The sequence below is a fragment of the Kogia breviceps genome, chromosome 4 (genome assembly GCF_026419965.1).
Source record: "Kogia breviceps isolate mKogBre1 chromosome 4, mKogBre1 haplotype 1, whole genome shotgun sequence".
Lineage (NCBI taxonomy): Eukaryota > Metazoa > Chordata > Mammalia > Artiodactyla > Physeteridae > Kogia > Kogia breviceps.
Genome location: NC_081313.1, coordinates 7,394,658 through 7,419,461, shown reverse-complemented (window position 1 = coordinate 7,419,461; position 24,804 = coordinate 7,394,658). Strand labels below are relative to the sequence as shown.

At 41.4% G+C, this 24,804-nt stretch overlaps 1 protein-coding gene across 9 annotated transcripts in view; it reads left to right on the top strand.

Annotated features, from left to right (window-relative positions):
* SEMA5A (semaphorin 5A) overlaps nt 1–24,804 on the top strand; it is a 491,583-nt gene that overhangs the window by 297,443 nt on the left and 169,336 nt on the right. For 8 of the 9 annotated variants that reach the window (XR_010840079.1, XM_067030787.1, XM_067030788.1 and 5 more), the window contains 2 exons: nt 12,065–12,127; nt 23,365–23,463. Coding sequence is in view for 8 of the 9 variants with exons in the window: in XM_067030787.1 (XP_066886888.1) it covers nt 12,065–12,127; nt 23,365–23,463 (162 nt within the window). In the remaining variant the exon portion in view is untranslated. Of the gene's footprint in view, nt 1–12,064; nt 12,128–16,282; nt 16,565–23,364; nt 23,464–24,804 lie in introns of those variants that run through there. The other variant, XM_067030795.1, reaches the window with a different exon arrangement.

The following is a 24,804-nucleotide window of genomic DNA, read 5'->3' as shown; positions in this document are numbered from 1 at the left end:
CACCTGATGACGTTACAATCATTTGTGTGTATGTGTGCGCGTGCACGCGTGCACAGCGCGTATGAGTAATTCATGTGTAATTATGTCCGCATTCATTTTTCTAGGGCTGCTGTAACAAATTAACACAAACTTGGGGACTTAAAGCAACAGAAATTTATTCTCTCACAGTTCTAGAGGCCAGAAGTTCAAACTGATTGTTATGGAGCTAAAATCAAGGTGTCTCCTGGGCCGCCCTCTCTCTGGAGGTTCTAGGGGAGAATCTCTTCCTTGCCTTTTCTAGATTCTGGTGGCTGCACGCCTTCAATCTCGGCCTCGTGGTCACATTGGCTGTTCCTTGCTGTCTGTCAACTGTCGCTCTGCCTCCCTCATAAGGAAGCATTTGATTGTATTTAGGACCCACCTGAATAATACAGGATAATTTCCCCATCTCAAGATCCTTAATTTAATTTAATTTAACATCTGCAAAGTTCATTTTTGCCCTACAAAGTGGCGTTCATTGGTTCCAGGGAATAGCATATGAATATCTTTTGCAGGGGCCATTATTCAAATCTACTGACAATGCCCCATCCCTAGACATACACGGATTTGTGTTTGTGGATGCTACTCAGAGCCATAGAGATCAAAATCAAATTCCTTCACACGAAATTGGGTAAAGTTGCGACACCTGGCAGTTAATTACCAACTCAGGCTAATCACAGAGCAAAAGATCTACTGAGAACGGATGGAAAGGGGAACTGAGTGATGTTTATCTCAAGTTATTGTAAAATTATAACAAAAATATCCATTTTCAATCCAAATATCTTAGACATTGCATATGTCAGAAAAATCACCAGCTCTCATTCTGATACTTAAAACACTTTTGGCCTTGTTTACAAGATAGAGCTCTTTCTCATCAAAGACTTTAGTAACAGTTATGATAATATTCCCCCTGGCACATAAATAAGCTGATTATACTATAGAAGAGAGACAAATTCTTGAAGAAATAAATGGCAAAATCACACATTGCTGTTGAATGCTAAATTATTTATTTGATTGTGTAAGTTCAAACAGGTATTCATAAAATTATGAGACTTAAATATTAACTGGGAAGTGAATATATCAATAATGTTCATTAAGTTCTCCTTTAACATTGTGGTAATATTATAAATAATGTTTCTTGAACAGAAGTATATCACCCTGTTACACATTTTGTGTAAAATAAGAGAGAAGTTTAACTGCCCATATTACATACCAGAAAACAAATTTTAATGTTCATTTCTCTCAGCTGCAAACTAAAATTTATGGAACTGATGCTGAATAAGGCTGCTAAAAAGGGTTTTCCATATATTTTGTCATCTGGTAAATAGATCAATATGTTCTGAAGTTGAAGTAAAGTCAATCTTTGTAGTGGTAGGGTGCATCTCAGGAAGCAAGCGTTTATAGCGTGAATAATAAATAAATTGAGTGGTTCGGTTAGTATAAAATAATTCCCCAGTAAGGATCCATAATCTGGCCTTTATAAGTACTTCAGTGAATCTCGTGACGCATTCTAACTCAGAACCATGGAGAAAAGGAATCGGGTATGAAGTATTGTTTGTCTTCATGAAGCTAGTTTCAAAAAAAGATAGAAAATATTGATGGAAAAATTCAAAACAAACATCCATATATTTACATTTATGTTGACTATTAAGGTCACAATTCATGTAGAATGCCTTCATTAGGACTTAGCCAGAATACAGTATAGGACCAAAACTGATGAACCCAATAAAAGTGACCTTATGCTTCAAGCAAGAGAAACCCAACACACACCATCACGAATGTGTCTTGAAAAGACAAAAATATTTTTTAACATCAATAAAATAAAACTCTAAGTCAGACAAAGAATTACAGGGGTCTACAGCTTTATTTGCTGCACCTTCACGCTGTGGTTGCTGAAGTCTTTTTCTATGTCTGTTTCATGTTGCCTCAAAATAACAACCTTGGCCCTTCACGTTATTTGTGAGATGCAGTTCCTTTTGAATCTTTTAACTGTATTCCTAAATGAAACCTTGTTGTATGGCTGGGAAACTCATTCCTGTATCAGGGCCAGAATTGTTTCTCTTCAGTTTTCCCAATGGATCTAAAATGTGACTGCCAGTAGCCAAGTGCTCTACATAAGAATGCTTTGGTCAAAGGCACGCTACAAAGTTAGCTTTGTGAAGACACTTCCAACACAACATTAATTACGCAAAGTTGTTTACCCTTCCAGTCGCTTGCGGTCCTACAGAGCATCCCATGCCAACATCCTGCTCCTCCTATATTTTTACTTTTGATTTCTCAAGACCTCTTGCCATTGTCCTGTAAAGTCTTCAAGTAGTATTAAAAAGCTCAGCTTGGTCTGATACTTTTCATGACTGTATAATCACTTTGTTCCTTTCAGGGTACTTCTTTGCATGTGCAGAATAAATGTTACATTAGCTACAATGTCTAATTTTAATTCAGTTATTATGTATCTATTTAATTTCTAGTGAACATGACAGTTTTTGTTGAACATAACAAATTTTGTGATGTTTGAATTGCATCATTCGGGTGATGGAGGACGTAATTGTATGTTTGAAAATTTGGCATTCGAAGCAACAGTTTTCAGACATTTGGGAAATATTCAGCTAGGCAGCTTGTCCTTGAGAAGTCAGTCCACTCTGATTTCAACACATTTATCCCATGCTTGATTGATTTTATATACAAACACTTTAGCAAATGTATGTCTAAAAATACTAGTCATCTCTCTAGTAATTAGATGCTTTTGCCTACATTGAGGCCAACAAATTGGACAATATGCCATTTTTCAAACCAAACCCTCTTGGATCCATGAAAACAACTTCTTTGAAACTAAGAGCAGCTTAAGGCTCTTAGTGGCCTTACCTTCCAGCAACACTTTCCTTGATGGCAACATTTTGGAAGGATAACAGTTGTTTGGTGCCTTGGTGTCTGACAATCATAATTCTGAATATTACACCAGGTACTATAATGTCCTTTGATACTGGTCTCCTTCCTAATGCACGTTTTTTCACAAAATCATCTAGAGGGGCTCACTGATGTTCAGGAGTAGGGTTATTAGAACTCATTTTCTGTTACTTTGTTTTTTTCTCCATCCTCAGGTTCATTCCAAGCACTTTAAATTGCTTATCAAACATGCTTGGTTCCTTAGAACCAAATATGCTTCCTGGAGCCCCAGAAGTCTATAGATGCTAAGGGATTTTATGCATGGCATATGTTTTAACTCTCTTATTTAAAAAGTAATTACATTAAAGTATACCATATACAAAATTTTAAGGCATTGGCGGTCCTCGGTGAAGCAACTTTTATTGTATATTACCTGGATAACCTGGTATTGTAGAGCAGGGCATAAATTGTCTGCTGTCGTTTCAAATTCTACTCGAAATTAACTGAGGTTCAAAGGTGACCTTATTTAATACTACTTAATTTGTATAAATCAGTATTATTTCAAAAGTAAGCAGCCGAAACAAAATACAGAAATGACTGGGTGCTGAGAGTGCTATATGACTCAGTGGTCACTTGGCCTCACATTTTTTAAATGATTTGATGCTATCATCTTGCATTCTATTTATAACAAGAATTTAGTACATACCGCTTTTGCATTCTGTTGTATGAGATTATGCATAAGAATTTACTTAACAAAATGAGTCTTCTGCAGAAAAAGCGTGGAAACCCGTGCTCTAGTGCTCTAGTGGATTCTGCACCCGCCTTGATGTTCCTCTTCCTGTTGTCAGGATGCAGCGAAGGGTTTGGAAGAGGAATCCTTGAAGGGCGCTGGCCGCAGAAGTGCAGGGCACGGGGGTCTTGCCCAGACAGCTCAAGGGCTCCCTCCAAAGCCTCACCTGTCCCTTCCACTTGGAGGCACCTGGAGCCACTTCCAAGGCTGTGCGTGGAGAGCATTCTGTACCCATGCGTTTATTCAGCAAGTGGATTGTTGAACAACTGAGTTCTTGTGTGTGAGGCATTGTTCTAGGCCCTGGGGACATAGAAGTGAACCAAAAGGACAAGATGCCTGTCCAAGTGGAAGTCACCTTCTAGTAGGGGGTGGGGAGAGCAATCGCCATTTGACCTGCATAATTATATAGGCCCCAGTGAAGAGGTAACGCTTGAGCAAAGACACGCAGGAGGCACAGGCATCAGCCGGGTGTGGGTCCCAGAAAGTGGGGCTATAGCTGGTGCACAAGCCCCAGGGAACAGGTCTGCCTTGTCCGGGGGTCAGAACAGGGTGTGGGAGTGAGGGCACTAGGAAATCAGAGAGAGAGCAAATAAGCGGCTCGACTTCACAGAACATTCCAGATGGCTTTGGCTTCGACTCCAGGTGAATGAAGGGCCGGACCCCTGGAGGGCTGTGGCAGGCAGGGGATGGTATCTCGACATCCGGTGTTTTTTTTTGTGTGTGTGTGATATGCGGGCCTCTCACTGTTGTGGCCTCTCCCGTTGCGGAGCACAGGCTCCGGACGCCCAGGCTCAGCGGCCATGGCTCACGGGCCCAGCCGCTCCGCGGCACGTGGGATCCTCCCGGACCGGGGCACGAACCCGCGTCCCCTGCATCGGCAGGCGGACTCTCAACCACTGCGCCACCGGGGAAGCCCTCAACATCCATTTTAAAAGCACAATGTTGTGCTGTGTCAAGAGCAGACCGTGTTCTCATATTCAAGTTGTGTCATTTCACAAAATCAACCTATGGTTTTTATATCATACCCTGGCCATACAGTTGTTAACTCTAGAATTTCATTAGATGAATCATGTCCCCTTTAAAATCAATACTTAGGACCATGAGTGGGTCCAGAGGCTTTAAAAATGAATACATTCCATGACAGGAGAATCGATGGCTTTTATGATTAATTAATATTTACTGAATGCCTACAGCTCTGACCTTAGATATGCACACATTTCCGTGCTTTCGATATATATTTTTCTAAATTGTGGGCAAAAGAAAGAAAGAAACTGTGACAATCAATAATGAAGGTCACTTACTTTGACAATTTCAGTGAAGGGAGAGTGGTTTGGAGCCCAGGCTTCCCTCCAAGTTACCAAATTTGAATCTTGGTGCCCCACTTACTATTTTTGTGGCTTTTGGAAAGTGGCTTACCGTCCTTATCCGGAATATCACCGTAATGGTATTTTACACATAAAATTAGAGAGAGACTTATACATGAGATAAACATATAGAAAGCACCTAGTGCTGTGGTTAGCACATAACCGAAGTCTTAGGAAATGTTACCAGTGTTTTGATAAGACGTGGAAGCTAATTTGCAGCAGAGCCATGGCCCTCAGCGTGCTATCCATTGTCAGTTTCAGAGTTTGTTACGTCCTGACGTCTGGCCGTCTGTACCGTGTGGAATGGGATCCCTCCAAAATTCATGCTCACCTGGACTCTCAGAATGTGACCTTTTTAGGAAACAGAGTCTTTGCAGGTGTAATTAGCTAAGATAAGGTTTTACTGAATTGCGGTCCCGAATTCAAATACCAGTGTTTGCATAAGAAGAGGGACATTTGGACAGAGACGCACAGGGGAAACACCATGTGACGATAGAGGTGAGGACTGGGGCGATGCTTCTAGAAGCCGAGGAAGGTCAACGATGGCCGGCAGCTACCAGAGGCGGGGAGAGGCCAGGAAGGGATTCTTCTCGCTTGGAGACTCCAGAAGGAATCTACTCCGGCTGATTTTAGACTTCTAGCCTTGAGAACTGTGAGAAAACAAATTTACATTGTTTAAAGTCCCGCAGTTTGCAGTGCTTTGTTACAAAGGCCCTAGGAATCTCATACATTGTCTGCTCAATTAAAAAAAAAACAAACAGCCCTCAATTTCAAAAGCCCAATTAGAAAACAAAAAGCCCCAATGAGCATTTCACAGGTTGGCAGCTCCACCGGGCAGTGATCAAAGGAAGTTTGATTTGGTATCATTCTGTGGAAGAAAATCTTGGGCTTCGATACAAAGATTTAAAAAATAGTTATAACACATATTTATGGGACTGTCTGAGGTTAGATGTTTCTCTAATGTTGGATGACTTCAGTTTTGTAAGAATCAAAAAACAGTAGTTAAGCAATAAATGCTGGAGAGGGTGTGAACACTCTTGCACTGTTGGTGGGAATGTAAATTGATACAGCCACTATGGAGAACAGTATGGAGGTTCCTTAAAAAACTACAAATAGAACGACCATACGACCCAGCAATCCCACTACTGGGCGTATACCCTGAGAAAACCATAATTCAAAAAGAGTCATGCACCAAAATGTTCACTGCAGCTCTATTTACGATAGCCAGGACATGGAAGCAACCTAAGTGTCCCTCGACAGATGAATGGATAAAGAAGATGTGGCACATATATACAAGGGAATATTACTCAGCCATAAAAAAGAAACGAAATTGAGTTATTTGTAGTGAGGTGGATGGACCTAGAGTCTGTCATACAGAGTGAAGTAAGTCGGAAAGAGAAAAACAAATACCGTATGCTAACACATATATACGGAATCTAAAAAAAAAAAAAAAAAAAATGGTTATGAAGAACCTAGGGGCAGGACAGGAATAAAGACACAGATGTAGAGAATGGACTTGAGGACACAGGGAGGGGGAAGGGTAAGCTGGGACGAAGTGAGAGAGTAACATGGACATATATACACACTACCAAATGTAAAACAGAGAGCTAGTGGGAAGCAGCCGCATAGCACAGCAAGATCAGCTCGGTGCTTTGTGACCACCTAGAGGGGTAGGATAGGGAGGGCGGGAGGGAGACACGAGAGGGAGGAGATATGGGGATAGATGTACACATATAGCTGATTCACTTTGTTATACAGCAGAAACTAACACACCATTGTAAAGCAATTATACTCCAATAAAGATGTTTAAAAAAACCCCCAAAACAGTAGTTAGAAGATATGATGAAGGTCCCCTTCCGCTTCTCTGATTTGGAGGCCACCGGTAAGAATGAAATGGACTTGCCTATATTTGCCATGGGCATAAGTGCAGGCGTATGGCAAATTGATGTTAAAGTTGAACGAATACACCAAACATCTGCTAAGGAGTAAAGGCAGAGAGGCAAGCTGGACAAATCCTTCCGAAGTGACTCAACTCTACCCCTTTATGTCTTGCTGCTACACGAGGCGTGCGGGATCTTAGTTCCCCGACCACCAGGGATCGAACCAGGGCCCCAGCGTTGGAAGCGTGGAGTCCTAACCACTGGACCACCAGGGAATTCCCAAGTGCCACTTGTTTTGAACCCATCATGTGTGACCACTAAAAGCCGCTAGCAAAGAAGATGCCTTTGCTCAAGGGTAACTAGATTGACACGAGTCCGGTCAATAAAACTCACGGTTGTTTCAAGTTCTCATTCGTTTGCACTGTGCCTCTCTTTTGAACACATACAGTCTCACATTCCCTGGCAATTTGTTTATAATCGCCATGACAATTTAACATTCTCCAGCATTTCACAGAAATCCATTCCATAAGAATATGAATGCAAACATATTTTTAAAAAGCCCTCAGGTGGTTGTTAATTTGGGGCACTGTGTAATTAAACTAGTTTTTTTTTTTTTTTTAATGTTATCTTTTGCCAGTATCTAATTAGCAAAGCCATCTGCTGAAAGAGTACTGGTCCATCTGCGTAGAATGTTGTTCTCTTCATTTTTATGAAAAGTATCTGCCTGTGCTGGTCCCTGTCTAATTAACTTCTCTCGCTGCAGAATGGAATAATACACAACTTTGTTTCTATACTTCTGAGAACTGTGGATTTATATGTATGTAACTCGATCGTAAAAGGAGCCAATCTTTTTCTTTCTCACGTCTGATTTACTCCTGAGATCCCAGCTCTGTTTATCATAACCTGAGCAAATGTGTGCACACAACAGGGAGGTGTGTACTGTGTCATGAAACAATAGGTGCTTCCATACATCCCCAGGGCTTCGGCAGGTGTCAAATGATTTTCTGTAAACCTACTCGCTTTCCTTTTAGCTCTGTCCATAGCACTGTCAATTCCTGAAAGTCGATGATGTCGTAAGTTCCAGTGTCCCACTGGATTCTGAGATGAACGTGGCTCCTGTAACAATGAAAATGACCACAGATGCAGTCTCAGATTTAGCATGCTGTTATCTAGGCTGGTCGAATTCACTTATATTTTACTGTAGACTAATATCTGATGTGTGCAAATGTTATCTGTATGTGTGTTTTTCCTTCTGTCATTCATTATCTATCAATGTCTTGCACTTAGTAGGTTTTGTTGTTGTTGTTGTTTTTTTTCCCTGTACGCGGGCCTCTCACTGCCGTGGCCTCTCCCGTTGCGGAGCACAGGCTCCGGACGCGCAGGCGCAGCGGCCACGGCTCACGGGCCCAGCCGCTCCGCGGCACGTGGGATCCTCCCGGACCGGGGCACGAACCCGCGTCCCCTGCATCGGCAGGCGGACTCTCAACCACTGCGCCACCAGGGAAGCCCTTAGTAGGTATTCAATGAATATTTATTTAGTGAAATAGAGAATGGTGAATGCGTTTGCATAAAGCAACACCTCTGCAAATTATTGAATAGCACAGATGTTATTTCTAACTATTTACAGACCAAAAAAAGCTGTGCCACAAACAGGAAACTCTGTGTCTTTTAAAATGTAGATGTTGCAAACTCATTGCCTTTGGATATCCAAGTAACCACGTTATCACTGCTACGTGTCTGCTTTCGAAAAATATAATGAAGGGGATAATACAATAAATACAGAATGGAGTAGAGAATTAAGATTCCTTTTCTCTACGAGGCTCTGGTGCAATAGAAAAAGACAAGAGATGACAAAAATTAAAGATTTAATCCCCAGGATAGAAGATCATGAGTGTTGCATTGAGATCTGAAATGTAGAATATAGAACCCCTTAGCCTTTGTTTTGACTGTCATAAACATAGGTTTGGGTGGGTAGAAAACTGTCTTAGAAGGAAGGAGTCAACCAGAAAGATGGCTTCGTAAATCAGTAGTGGGATTTGTTCCAAAATATGATGCATGAAAGAATAACAATGAATCTCCATTGAGAATAGAACAAGAAGGCTGGATTAAAGAAGTTTGAGGGCTTCCCTGGTGGCGCAGTGGTTGAGAGCCCGCCTGCCGAGTCAGGGGACACGGGTTCGTGTCCCGGTCCGGGAAGATCCCACGTGCCGCGGAGCGGCCGGGCCCGTGAGCCGTGGCCGCCAAGCCTGCGTGTCCGGAGCTTGTGCTCCGCAGCGGGAGAGGCCACAGCAGTGAGAGGCCCGCGTACGGCAAAAAAAAAAAAAAAAAGTTTAATTGATTAGAATACATCTTGTGGAATAAAGAAAAGTTGTGACCAGGTTAAAACATAATCTAATTCAAACAGAATAACTGAGTAACTTTGAGAAATCTGGTACTGGAGAGTTCCATTGATACTCATATTTCTCTCTGGAGAAAGCGTTTTTCTCCATTGCTGCCAAGTGGTCAAATAGGTAAAATCTAGTTTGCTGAGTGAACAGACAGTAGGCGATTCGTCTGGAACACCAGTTTTAGGCCAGTCTTGAAAAGACACATCTTCCTACTCCATTGTTTTTCAAATTCTGTGACATCCAATCGCATGTGTTCGTTCAGCTACAATAGATAGTTCAGTTCCATTCTTAATATAATTTCCCTTTATCCTGCCTTCTAGTCAGGTAGAAAGTGAATCAATAGAAAAGCTATACAAATCATGGTCTTTAATTAATTCTGGATTTGAACATTACTGGAAAGTTGATAGATTGTAATAAAAATCCCTCAGGAAAGTAACTTTGCTACTTTTAATAACCGTCTTCAGAAAAATCTATAAGATGTTTCCTATTTTCTGTTGGCTTAATAAACTTGTATGAGCAGTTGCTCTTTCTGGCGAAACTGGATAAAGCAATGAAATATCTTTGAGAACTCTCACATTTTTCTCTATGACTATCCCAGTCCTTGGCCAGTGTTTATCTTGAAAATGCAAAGGTTACTTGGACATTAGGCCGACTTGGGAAGCTGATTGTTTGCCATTTCTGCAGAAGGATTTGAAGAATTTTGATGGCATTTGATAAATATTCTTCTTGTAACTCTAGGACTAACTCTGCTCCTTGCAGCTTTTAAGTTTACTGAAGGCAGCCTTACTATTTAACTTTCAACAAAATCACTAAACCAGTGAGAGCCACTCGGAATTCCTCTTTATCTAAATCATTTCACTGAATAATTTTTCTAGTAATTATAGAGCACAAATTCCTCTTTGTGATATATAACTCTAAATCCTCTTGATGATATAAAATCCAAGTTATTATGGGGTCTACTTTGCTAAAGAATGTATCATAAGTGTATCGATTCTGTTTTGAGTTTTAAGTAAGGGCGAAGGCATGGATATCTCTATTTAAATGAAAACAACAGAATGGGCTTTTATACAGAGATCTGCTAAAGGAAAGCTCCACTCAGAATAACAGCAGTGCACTTGTTTTATTTGTGCTTCATGGGGATATAAAATTATGCAACCGTACATGAAGTTCTTATCTCTTCTCTAGAGGTGTCATCACTTCTAGTAAAAATATCTGTCATTCTAGTGTGGAATTCAAGTCATTTGTTTGCATTAGATGCTAATTAGCTGTAACCTTATTGTTGTCATTAAACATTATGAACAGGAAAACATCACAGGAAGAATGAACAAATTCTCTTATCAGATGTTGACACAGATAAAAATCTCTAAGTCTGCACAAGGGAAAACAGTTACAGTATTGTTTCGGTTTGAAAGGCACTGAAGTGGTGTTCTCTCTAGAACACTTTTCTGATGAATTCATATTTGCCAAGATAAGATATGCAAGATGCAGCATTTTATGTTTTAATCTCTGTTATGTAACATTCTTTGGAGAACAGTAGATATTAGATTATGTTGTTAATATGACTTTGTTATTCTCCTCAGTTTAGAGAATTAGCAAAAAAAAAAAACCACCCTTCTTTTTAGCAGTAAGAGTGAAGGCATTATTCTCTTTCATAATAATTGACATTAGTATTTTTTTGGCTTAGTTTAGTTTATTGTGTAACAATAGTCCAAATTAAAAACAAATTGTCCCTCGCCTAGATTTTTTTCTGATAGTGATTTAACTGGTTCTTCAGAAATCTTGAATTCTTCAGAAATCCAACTCTAATAGTAAGATAGGACATAATTGTAATAACAGGTGGACAGAATGGAGAAAACATTTTTGCCCTATAAAAGTCCACATTCCGTAAAATAATGGAAAAGAATAAATATCTCAGATGCTTAAACCTTTTCAAAATATGATTCGCCGTCTCAACATATCGGCCATTAATGTTTGCGGGTATCGTTTCTTCCTGTGAAGTAGGCGCTGTATGTTATCTTAACTAATCACAGGTCCATTTGTGGCTTAGCTTCAGATGTGAAAAGAATGTACATCACACTGATCAGCGTGACTTGGATTTGGAAAGTGAGGGAAAAAATTTAAAAGGCGTGGCTCTACGTATTTAGCCAGAGCTAATAACTGTATAAAAATTACTGGCATTGGGCGGAAGTAGTAGATGGGCTTTTGCATGAGCTGTTTATTTTATTGACCATTCATCATTTATACACGTCTTTGGGGAGGAAGGACATGCAGACTCACTCTTGCTTCATTATCTGTGAATATTGATAAATGACAGACTATTAAACTAAGATATACACCTCTAAATGAGGATTTGGATCAGTTTGTTTCAAGGCTTCTCTTTTCAGCACCCTATGAATCTCTTCCGTAGTTTCACTGAAATGAGTGTTTCTGTAATCAGTGAAGTAGCCACCAACTCAGGGTGTGTGCTTCTCTTATGGTGACTAGTTTTAAAGCACGTTATTACTGCGTAAATGAAAATACTTAGGGGGTGAGTCCTTTAAAACGCTTCCATTTGAAAGCTCAGTAGAAACCCACATGACTGAATTCCACGTTTTTGGTGTAACTTCTATGTTAGTAGGAAAACGTTGGTGCCATGGTGCGCCCACCTTACCTAATCCGCTTACCGATACCTTATTATTTTTTTCCCTTTTATTCAGTCAAGGTCCTTTTATTCAGCTCTTGTCGTTTTGGTGTTTCCTATAGGCTGTGGAGTGGGAGTGTGATGAAACAACCAAGAAGGCCTGTTACAGCAAAGGCAAGTCCCAGGTAAGGAAGACGCTATTATGGGTCGTCATCACCGACAGTGCATAGAACGTCTAATATGAAGGCTAGTCCCGCTTATGAAGCCATGGAAACTGAAAAAAGAAGCAAGATTCAAAATATATGCACAGTGCATTCTCAAGGTTTTAACACTGAAGCGAGATGAACAAGAAGCAGCTGTGAGGATTCAGAACATATGATCAGATCTAATTTGCACTCCCAGTCATTAGAGTAAGATAAGAAATTAATTGGTTATGATGTCATTTAGAAAGATATGGGCTTGAATTTTGAAAATACGATTTTAATTTCCCCCAATCATATCTTACAGCTAACTCCAGAAAGTAACTATATGATACATATAATTACTATATCAAAAATGATTTGAGTTTTTTTAATAATTCATCTTAACATGGCTTTAAAATAAGTTCTCTCTCTCTCTCCATATGAAACTCTACATGACCAAGTTCCTAAGGAAAGAGCAGGTTATAGCTAACGTTGGAAATGCATTTCTTGAGCTACTGTGCACATTGCAGGCCTAACTTTCACACAACTGGTGGGCTCCGTAAGAGACATGAGTCTCTTTTCCCAGGACGTCTGTGTTTCTGAGGAAATCCCACTGGATCATCTTGAGGAAACTCTTCTGCAGCTGGTGCAGAAGCTCATTACGTCTCATTCTGTCAGTGATCATCTAATACTTTATTGGAACGTGGGCCTTTCCGATGTGAATCACACTTTGGGTCACCGAGTAAAGCAGACTCACAGAGAGCAGCAAAGAGGGCTCACTGCACAAAGTGTGGTCCCAAGGCCAAGGGCTTGAGGAAAAATACAGCAAATGGAGAGGGCGCTGGTAAAAGATCCTTACACCACCTGTGTTTGTCCAGGAGGGTTACGCACTTTATTTTACCCAATTTCATTCCCTGTTTCTTTGTCTTTTAGCTCAACAGTTTTGAGAGTCAGACGTGGAGGCAGCTCTCAGCAAACTTAGTCATTGGGTTTCCCAAAACTAGGAAAGAACTAGGAAGTAAAGAACTAGGAAGAAGGAAGGAGAGAAGGAAGAAAATGTGATCTTAGCTAGAGAAACACTTGGAGACATTTTTAAAAAGCAGAAATTGATGAATGCTGTTTACTGAAAGATATCTAACCTCAGAAAGTACCTCTGAGATAAATCATCAGAGGCACAAGAAGATTTAAAAGTGACACCACGTTCCAAAGAATCAGAATATCGTCTCTTAAAATACCCCCCAAAATAAATAAATCGGTACATAGTAAATTTATTTACCTCTATAACAAATTCAGAAGATTTTGTATAAATTATGTATGAAGCCTTTGAAAACGTTCTTCCTATTTGGTTTTTCCTCTCCTCCCTGTAACGCTTACATGTTTGATATGACAGGTGGCTTCCTGCACTTTTTTTTGCTTCTCACTCATCTCAGAGCACAAGAAATTCTTCAAGTAAGACCCCCGTAGTGAGGAGTGAAAGCTGGGGAATCAGATCTGTCTTTGGGGGGGAGGGTGGGGAAAACGACTTCCTTTCCTCTAGCAAAGATCCACTGGTGGGAAGCACTGGCCTCTCTCTCCAAGGTTCTTATGCCAACACTGTCCCCTCTGGTGACCTCAGTGCCCCCACGGTCCCTGGGCACCGTCTGTGACCTTATTCTGCCCATGCTTTCTTCTCCCTTTTACTTTCCCTCTTTTCTCTCCTTTCTCTTCTGTCTTCATCTTCCTCTGGTACTTCAGGCCTTCTTCCTCCTCTTCCTTCTTGCTGGGGCTGTGATACACCCCCAAGCAGCACTATTCAGTTTTGGGAAACCCGGCCAAAATCTTTGTGAACACACCTGCCTGTCTTAAGGCCCGTCTGGGGACTTGTGTAGTTTGTAGCCCTGGGTCGGGGGGTGGCTGGGCCTCCCTTCCCTTCCGAGGCCCCATCTAATGGTTCCCTGCCCGCCTTACCCTCCCCCGCCCTGCCTCCCTCCCCCACCTCCCCGGACCTGTGTGTCCCCTCTCCTCAGGGCTTCCTGCCTGACCCGCTCCACCCCACTCTGCATCATTTCTCAGTAGCCATTTGTATTTCCTGGTCAGGCTGCCTTTTAATTATTCATCCCCCTCCCCTGATCTGGGCCACGTGAGTTCTTGTTGAGCCCAGGACAGAGCCTGTAGTGGCTGTTTGACTCCACTCCACGAAGGAGTGAGCAGACACGTAAGCCTTCTTCTGGCTCCTGCCCTCCCCACTCCCGATGCTGGAGCCGCTTCTTGTTGCGGAGTCCGTCCTGGCCTCACCTGCTGGGTGCGTGTCATTCCTCGCACCCATCTTGACAACCAAGAATAACCAAGACGGGGCTTCCCTGGTGGCGCAGTGGTTGAGAGTCCGCCTGCCGATGCGGGAGACACGGGTTCGTGCCCTGGTCCGGGAGGATCCCACGTGCCACGGAGCAACTAAGCCCGTGAGCCGTGGCCGCTGGGCCTGCGCGTCCGGAGCCTGTGCTCCGCAACGGGAGAGGCCACAGCAGTGAGAGGCCCGCGTACCGCAAAAAAAAAAAAAAAAAAAAAAAAAAAAAAGAATAACCAAGAATGTCTCCAGACATTGCCGGACAGTGACTTGGGTGAAAATCGCAGACGTGATTCCCAAGATGGTACTGTATTGGCAACTTGTACATTGTCTATTTTGACTTTTGCTCTCCCTTTAAGAGTACTTTCATATTTCATCTAGATCACACTTATTTATTCATTTCACGGGCTTTAAAAAAAATGTCCTCTCTGTGGACTTCGGTCTCCTGTGTGTTAAACGAAAACATTCAATTACTTAATCTAGCCAAGTTCCTCCTATTAATAGTCGACGAGGGCTTCCCTGGTGGCGCAGTGGTGGAGAGTCCGCCTGCCGATGCAGGGGACACGGGTTCGTGCCCCGGTCCGGGAAGATCCCACGTGCCGCGGAGCGGCTGGGCCAAATAGCCTCTGAGTCTATAATTTTAAAACGATCCGTGTGGTAACCTTATACTAGTAGATTATTACTCCTTGGGGTGAAAAGTTGCTTCTGCTGAATCAGAATCGTCCCATATTTTTCCTTAAGCTGTGATCATTGGCTGTTTGATGCTTACAAATTAAGCAAGTAAAAACCCGAGAACACACATGAAAGGCCATCTTTCATGCCTATTAGGAATATATCTTTGATTCACAGAAGGAACAGATCATTATTATACATAATTGAGGTTTCCTGATACACAGAAAATGAGCAAAACAAACATTGTCCGAGAAAATCGTACTTTTAAGTTCCACATGTTTCTGGTTTCAGTGGGCTAAGAACGATGGCAAACCTCAGTGATTATAAATCGATTCAAACTGTGTTTGTGGATGGGATTTTTTTTTTAAGATGAACACGTTAAGACAGATGAAGATGAATTTCAAAGTGCCAACGTGAGAGAGAGAAATGGCATATTCTTTTAGGTTGCATGAAGTACACTGATAGACTCACAGACAGTTTTGAACAACCTACGCCTGGTTGAAATAGAATTCGGTTTTGTAGCAGAACCACGTGCGATGAAGTTCATGTGCACGAAATGATGTGATAGGTCTATGAAGGCAGCAGCGTAGGCAGCGCTGCTGGGCTGGTCCAGGGCTGGTGAGAACCAGGGACATCCAAGGTTCTGCATTTTCTGTTACTAGTTCCTTTCCCTTACTTAGCATCTCTGTGGCTTTCTTAAAGTGGCACCTGGCACAGCAGCCATCAGAGACCCTGAGCCCAGCTCCTGGAACACAGAAGGGAAGGAAACAAACAGCTCCAAAGGTCTAGCCCCTGAATTCAGAATTCATTCCACCCCAGTTTCCCTGTTCTGACATTTCAAGGAGCCAAATCTGAAGACACTTCTACAGAGTCCATTTGAGTGAAATGTAACATCTCTTTGGGGGAGTGGAATTCAGAGTTTCATAGGAGCCCTGAGTTTAGAAATAAGAATTCAATTGTTTTCTATTTTTGTTGGTGTTAGAGTGACATGCAAACTTACACACAGATTTACAAAGTCTCCCTTCCCCCTGAAATAGAGTAATGCAAAATGTGACATCCCAAAAATGAGAAAAATGCCAGCCATTTTGTCTGAACTCATTTTTTCCTACCCTAAGAAAAGTGGTCTGTGCTTCTCCACGTGATGCCTTTTACTGCAGAGCCAAGAATGTGGAGCTTGCATGAGGCTCGGGCCTTCAGGGGTGGTACTGTTTGCACCCACTCAGTCCTCTGGGGAGAGCATTCCTCATTCCTCCGCGGGCTGCAGAGGGGAGAAGAGCGAAGGCACATTTCCTCGTGTTCCCTGTGCTGCTGGGACTGACACGAACATCATTTCACGTTCAGTCGATGAAAATGACCATTTAGGGAATCAGCGTCAAGAAGATGTAGGCAGATCTTTGACTTGGGCCTGTGAGCAGAGAAGGGAGGACGGAGACTGTCAGTTCTTGGTGAGCTTTGAATTCTATTTTACTTAAAATTCTCAGCTCACTTGGGAGAAAGGGAGTGACTTGGTCTGAAATGGCTGAAACATCCTATCTATGAAAACGGGAGTGGGAAATCTGTGTTGTTTATGGATTCAAAAAGGTTTCGTAATAAAATCTGTTGTATTTAGTTATTTTCGAAACAGCATTATAGACATTGGCTTCTAGAAGTATTTAAATGTGTTTTACACAAATATTATTTTAAACATAAATAGTCGATTCTCTTGTGATCTAACAAAAGCTCCTTGTCTGCCTGGGGTTATTATGTCTAAGCCAAAGCCCTCCCTACCATGACCTTTAGGAACTTCACAGAGGAAACACAACCGATTATTGAGGGAATGAAAGAGCTCCTTTATGCACATATTATACTTTATAATTTTCAAAAGATTCTCATTTGTGATCTCATTTCAGTATTTTTAACACCAAGTTCCTAGAATGATTTGCAAGTTAGTGGGAGAGTTTTGATTAGAATCCAGTGCTCTGTGTATTTTCTTCCTGCTGTATCCTGTGGTCCTGCTTCCCAGGTTGTCAAATTCTGCTCGTAAACAGGTAAATTCCAGAGGGGAAAAACATGACGCCATCCTGGCTGGGAACCTGTGATGTAGGGGGTGAAACAACATTTTCATCCACTGCGCTAATATTTGGAAAGCTGTGAGTTAACTGGTGCAGGCAGCACACTACAGAACTGCCTTTATTCTGTATAATTGCTCCAAAAATGGAGTGTTCTTCAAGATTAGATACCAGCAACCTGTGCAGATCACATATACCAAATTTTGGTTCATAAAATTGAGGTCCCCTAACAAGTTACCCTTGGAGTCAGCTCAGTTGAAAACAATCTCATTATGTAAATAAATATATATAATTTACTCTATTAATACACTTATATAGCATACACTCTTAATACATATTCATGTATATGTGTATCCGTATATTTATAGTTTTATAGATATACATATAAATATCTATATTTATATATCTACATATGGCTATAATAGTATGTCTATATATTTATATAAATGCTTCTGCAATATGTATGCATATATATTCATATGTAATATATATGTCTCATATATATTTATATATGTCTTATATATGCGTTTTTATATATATATTTACATCTGATTGGATGGTACGGCTTTTCAAGATCCACCTGGTAATCATGACTCTTGTTGTATGTATTCAGCCTAAAATGCACATGCAGTTAGTATAAGTTGCTCTTCTGCACTTTGGACGCTCACAAAGGCATGGCATCATTGAGGAAAGACACCCTGCAGTCAGTGGGAGAGCTGTAATTAACGGAAAGGCTGTTGGGCCCCGCCCTCCTCCTCCTCCCTCAGATTGATGGGTGGGTGATGGGCTGGGGGTTGCTGAGGCTTCGTCCGTGTTTATGGGTCATCCTTGTACACAGTCTTTCTTCAAGCAGAACATCTGTTTGGGAAATAAATACGATGAAGTGCTGCAGGGCAAACCCACTTATTTCATGAAGAAAACTGTCCCCAAACACATGCTCTCTCTGCTGGGGCCTTGGTCTCATGTCCTTGAGATCAAGTGGGCGTCGGCTGTGGCATCTAAAAGCTCTCGCGGTGAGTCAGCAACTGTGCACATCGGCTGTCAATTCAAGCAGGAATTGCTTCAAAGTCAAGGATAGGTTGACCCACCTGTGGGACTGCAGGCACAAGCCGGTTATTTTAATGTCTAAGTGCTATTATCGAAGTGAGATAGATGAGTCGCGTTGTAACGACAGAAGCCATGTGCTGGCAGGCTCCCGGGCGCCTTGGGAATGGGCACTGTGTCTTCTTGGAAAACTGGAATTCCTTAAATCCCCTTATGCCATTTTTGAGCTACAGAAATGGGATCAAAGAAACAAATTCTCAGGTGAGATTCTTATCATGGACATTTAGATAAGCTCATTTAAAAGATAAACCTAGGGTAGAACCTGCTAAAAGGACTTCTATGTTATATTTAAAAACATGTGGTCCAAGCAGTGCTTCTAGTAGGTTCAGATAACCCGTGAAAAGCCCCTGTCTGTAGCAAAGACTCACAAAGTGATTGACTATAGATTCTCCCATAGGATAATTTGGATTTGGGGGCCACTTTCTTGAGGAGACTGAGTATTACAGGGCCTGGCACTCAGGCCATTTCCTGTTGTTCTTAATTTTGACTCTCTGATTCATAAATTGATGTTCTGCTCCAAAGCAAAGTACTTCTGCTTTCTTCCATTTCTGTTTTTACATTCTGTTTTGCTTGGACTTTCTCCAATCTCTTATCCAAAAAAAAGGAAAGAAAGAAAAAGAAAAAGAAAGTTGTTATTTTCAATGTATTTATTTGCCAGACTGTCGGGCGAATGAGTTCAGCTCTGGACAGTTAAGAAGAAGAAACACGAAAGTATCTGTCCACCTCCAGTGGTTCCTCCTATTGGACACAGAGGGTGAGCAGACCTCGTCCAGCCTCACTGGTGATGAGACAGAACTCTTCCTCCCCGTCCTCCTCCCTGTTGCCTCCAACCTTGCAAGCTGGGCTTAGCTAAAGCATTACCCTCCTCAGGCCCCATTTACCATAAGCAACTACGGCTTTCACGGAGCTGGTGCTGCCTGCATCCTCTTAGTAAAGACTTCATAAGCCTCCTTGTCCAATTGTCCCGTTTCCTGACATCTACCTGCTTCCTTCCTACATCCTCACTCGACTTGGGGGAGCCTATCAGCATCGGGGAGACACACAGCACAGGTAACCTTTCCCAGAGGGTGCAGTGTATTCTCGTGATTTCCAGAACATACTTTTTAAATTCTCTGTTCTCATTCTTTAAAAAAAATTTTTTTGGATGTGGACCATTTTTAAAAAGTCTTTCTTGAATTTGTTACAGTATTGCTTCTGTTTTATGTTTTGGTTTTTTGGCCACGAGGCATGTGGGATCTCAGCTCCCTGACCAGGGGTCGAAACCTCCCCCCCTGCACTGGAAGACGAAGTCTTAACCACTGGACCGCCAGGGAAGTCCGTCTCTGTTCTAATTGAAATAATATCGTGCCCTCCCTCGTTCACTTTTTTCCAGGATTTTTTTTGTTTTTTGACAACCAGTTGGATGTGTCTCCGTGCTGTGACACACGTCAGCGTCCTGGGTATCACATCTCCAGCCATCTTTCTAGCTCTTCATCGAGTTTGTCATAGGCCTTCAAGAAGGTTAATGACCTACAGTCCTGTTTTCACTTTGTCTTTCTTTTGGGAGATTAAGATAAACACCACATCTGTTATCTTTATTGTTTCTCTTCCCAAAATAGGTTAGAGGCCCTTGCTTTTTCTTCACCGGGTCCATAAGACTCAGCCATGAGAGCACGTCTTTTCATTGGGGATGATTCTCTTGGAATAACTTACCCTTGGCCAAGTTCCCGGTGATATGACCGCCTCCAGCGCATTTCTACCTGTGTCAGTCTCCTGCTTTAAAAAAACGAAAGGCAAAAAGTTTTTTTACGTTTTGACTCATTCTTGAAAGAGTTCTAAAAGCAGCAACAGAAACCAAACAAAATCCCCACGTCTCTCCGCTGTCTGTCATTTTCTCTCATTCTTTATTACGGTGTCATTGTTGTGTCTGCTTTGTCCATTCCGGCCGTCACGAGCAGTCTCAGCCCTGTGTTCCCCGAGCTGTCTTTCTGGAGTGCCCTCAGGCGCCATTAGGTCTGGTGTTTCCACCGTGGCCTTGATCCTCTCTCTGCAAACTCTGTGCCCCGCTGCTGTCTGAGGTGGCGTGCGCCTGCTCTGTGTTCCCCGAGTGAGAGCTCCCTGAGCCTGGGAAGGGATACCGATGTGCCTTTTTGAAGTCTCGGTTTGTTCTTTCTCTTCGGAGCTCTCCTTCCCTTTCCCCAGGTATAAAAGCAAAACAGGACAGAACAAAATCAGCCTCCGCATCAGGTGTACCTTTCTCAGTTACTCAATTTATTGTCTTTTTTTTGACACTCATTTCTTAGTTCGTCTAATAGTTAACTTCGATCTTGCATTCTGTCTTTTTTTTTTCCTCAAAGTATCTTCAGTTTAGCAGCCGATGATAATTTGTTGCTTTTTTTTTCAACACACACACACACACACACACACACACACACACACAGTATTTTATTTTTATAGGAGATAAATAGACTGACACCAAGCATTGTAAACGGATGACCACAGCAAAAGCAACAATGATTGCAATTACCAAACACGAAACACACTCACACTGTGTCATAACATTGACATTCAGTCCAGTCATCCTCCACTGTCACAGCTCCTTTACTTTGCAGTGAAAATGGATTTGTATATTTTTTGCCTCTGAGTCCTTGTGGGATTTTTTAAATTATTATTCAAACAGAAAGTCACAAAAATTATAATCTTCCTCATCAGTTCACTGAGTCCCATGTAATTAATTGTTTTTCATCTTGATCTTTTGTTAGCACTTTTATGAGTTCATCAGTTTTCCATTAGAGTCCTGAAAATGCTTATTCATTCAGTTCAGCAGTGCAGTCAGTTACCAGAAACCTGTACTTGTCAGAGTCTTTTCCATGAATTCCTTGAAGATGAAAGCCTTTTATAGGAACATTTTTGCAAAAGCATCAGAGTACACACAGAACTGTCTGTAAATGACAAAAGACTTAAACATGACCACGGTTAAAGATTTGATGAAAGTTCATAATAATGCAATTGACAAGGAAATTTAGTTATTTCTGAGATATACACTTTAAAGTAATAACTAGAACTATGACTTATAACATTATACCAGAACATATAAGATTTTTAGAAATTTCATGTAACGTCTGAAACATTTGTATTAACATATTTCCATACAAATAAATCAAAGGAAGTTTAGTGATAGTTGTTTTCTTTGTTTGTTTTTTTATACTGCAGGATAATTTGTTGCTTTTACTGTTAGTAGTAGTATTAGGAAAATTATCTACCTTTGATATTTCACTTTACAGTTAGAAAACAAATTCAAATATTTTAGCTCATTTTATATCCACAGCTAGGCCATGCCACAGGCTGAGTTATGGCAAATCAACATTTCGTGGAGACTGAGGCTCCATTCCACTGAAGAGAGCATTGCTGTGCCGTTAGATCCAGATCCTCCTGATTGGGGAAATGTGTGTCAAAGCGATGTATCATCAGCATCTTCTAGGTCTGGTTGGTTGGTCAGTCACCATTTCCTGTTCATTTGCTGGAGTCTGACTTTGCCCTTTCACACCTTGCACTGTGGTCCAGGCACGGAAGCAGGAGGGACTGAATTATGGAAGCAGTTTCCTTACCTGTCTCCTGAACTGCCATCTCACGTCTCCACTAGCTTCCACATGGTCCAGACTGGTCCTTCATTTACAAACATCACCTCAGGTCAAAACTGCATGCGGTAGCACAGGGAGATGAGCTCGGTGCTTTGTGACCACCTAGAGGGGTGGGATAGGGAGGGTGGGGGAGGGAGATGCAAGAGGGAGGAGATATGGGGATACATGTATATGTATAGCTGAGTCACTCTGTTATACAGCAGAATCTAACACGACGTTGTAAAGCAATTATACTCCAGTAAAGATGTTTAAAAAAAAAACAACTGCATGCAGTGAAAACATAAAACCGTTCCTTCACATTCAAAATAAAAAGTAAACTCACTGGTCTGGCACACCTGGCCTGTGTCTGGCTCCCCAGCTTATGTCTACCTCTTCTGTACACAGTGAAAGCACTGTGCTTTCTCCAACCGTGATGCCTTGTCACAGTCCGTTCTTTCTGCTGAGAATGTGTTTTCCCTCCTTTGCTCAGTAAAATCCTCCAAGTGTCAGGGGGTGCCTCCTCCAGGAAGCCTCACCAAATCCTGCTCTTCCTTTGAAACTTATCTCAGGTGTCATCTCCTCCAGGGAGCCTTCCTACACCTCCTCCCTTGCCCTCCCCTCTGGAGTTAGCAATACGCTGTTCTCCGCTGACTCCTCATTAGCGTATGTGGACAGCTCCGTGATTTTAATTTTGCGCTACGGGCCTAGATTGTGACATCTTCCACAGTCTCTACCAAAGAGTTATCTAATCAGTAAATGCTTGCTGGCTGAATGAATGAAGAGCTTGCTCCCTGAAAGTTCCTGCACTACTATGACCATGTCCTAGATTTATATGTATGTTTTGCAACCACAGAAAAAAAAAAATTCAGCTCTGAGTCATCCGTCAGCATGAGCGTTCATGCCTCATGTTCCAGACGTCCTTTACGTATTAGTTATCTTTTAATTTTTCATCCAAGAATCAAACATGTTTACAGATTCTTGCTGTGTATGCATTTTGAGAACTTTATGTAAAACTTCTTCCAATTTGCAATCAGGAGTTTCACATGTGACCCTAGCATCTGGAGAAGCATTCACCATGTTTTTTCAAGTTCCTGGGGAAGTTTTCTAAGACGCTGTTTCATGAGCAGTGTTTATTTATTTTCCTAATATATGTCAAAGGCAATTTAGGGCTCACACTGTTATCAGCTACAACTCAAAATGAAAGCCCATTCGTCAAAAGAAGACACATGCTTTGAGATTTTAACTAAATGTATATTTATATCTATCTTTACAAATATCCTCGATTGAGCAAGTGTGCAGAGAAAGTCAGACTATTTTAGAGCTCTGTTGTTATTTTTTGGTCAGTATCCGAGAGGATTTGTTTGTTTGTTTGTTTGTTTTTACTGGTTAATTAACATCTAATCTATTAACTAGACAAGATGTATTATATTCACCGTTCCTCTTGCGCTCAGGCCTCCTTAACGAGTTTCTTGTGATTTTTTTTTATTTTTTCAGGAGGAATGTCAGAACTACATCCGGGTACTGTTGGTGGGTGGCGACAGGTTATTTACCTGTGGAACCAATGCTTTCACGCCGGTCTGCACCAACCGCACGGTACGGCTTCAGGTGGAGCTTTGACAGATTTTAATGTTGGGAAAATCCAAACATTCTATTAAAACCCTAGTTTTAAACGTGTTTCTATTCTCCAAAGAGTTGCTTTTTAATTTTATAAGACATCTTTTGTCAAACTGAATAAATATTGATGTACTGATCTATTACTAATAACACTATTGTATAAAGAACTGGTAATAATTGTAGCTTGTTTAATTAAATTTAAATATGCTTTCAAACTATTTCTGCCAGCTTTTTTCCCACCAGACCCTAAACATAATCCTAAACGTATTCTTGTTTCTTTTTCTTCTTTATCGTAGGGAGGCTGTTAAGTATTAAAATAACCTAAAATCATAATCCAAGTGAAGAAAATACAGTTTACAAATTAGATGAGAAGGGTGTCAAAAAAGTAAAGCAAACTAGCAAACAAATGGAACCCTAGGAAAAGTAAAGTTATATGCCACCCTCTGTCTTTTTATTTTAACCCGTCATTATTGACAGGGGAATTTTCAGCATCCAGGTCTTACACCCTTAGAACTGCCGGGTTATCAGAGCACACGTGTAATCTTCCGAATTTGGGATATTCATTTGATCTTCCTCTAGGAACATGAGGAAGAAATATCACTATGTTAATTTCCTGGTTACACACTTCCTCTCAAAACCTGAGCTTACCATCCTCTTTTACTATTCATTATGTTCAAGTAACATTCAGTTATTGGAAAGGAAGGGAGGATGTTGATGATAAGAAGCGATGCTCACAGAGAGTTCCCCAGGTACCATGGCCTGTCCTAAGCACCTGACAACTTCATCCTCACATCCACCCTACGTGGTGCTTATCCTTTGGGTCCGAGGCTTTACAAGAGTCCGAGGCTTAAAGACTTTAAGTAGCTTACCCGGGGCTATGCGACTGATAAAGCGGGCAGTGTATCTGAGCCCCCCTCTGCCTAACCCCTCTGATCTCGTGCCTCTCAGGTAAGAGTAAAGAAACCAGTGAAGCACAGAGTCCCTGCCCATCCGAAGAGCTTTTCTCATTCAGTGATTGTTCAGCTCCTCAAATGCTGGACTCCCATCACTTGACTGCAAGACTCTCCGAAAACGAAAAACTAAAGGCTTGGAAATTTGGGCTGCGCGGTGCTCAATATCCATACATCCTTACCCATGAATGCAATTTGGGGCTCGTCATGATATTTCGATTCACTTTTATTGATAAAATTGTAGCTAATTTTTATTGCAATTTGTGTTTCTATAAATATTGAAGTTGGGTTTTTAAATTAAAGTGGAAACATCTGCACCGTCCCATGCATTATAAGTAAAGTCATAGGCAATCCTCTAACTTCATCTTTT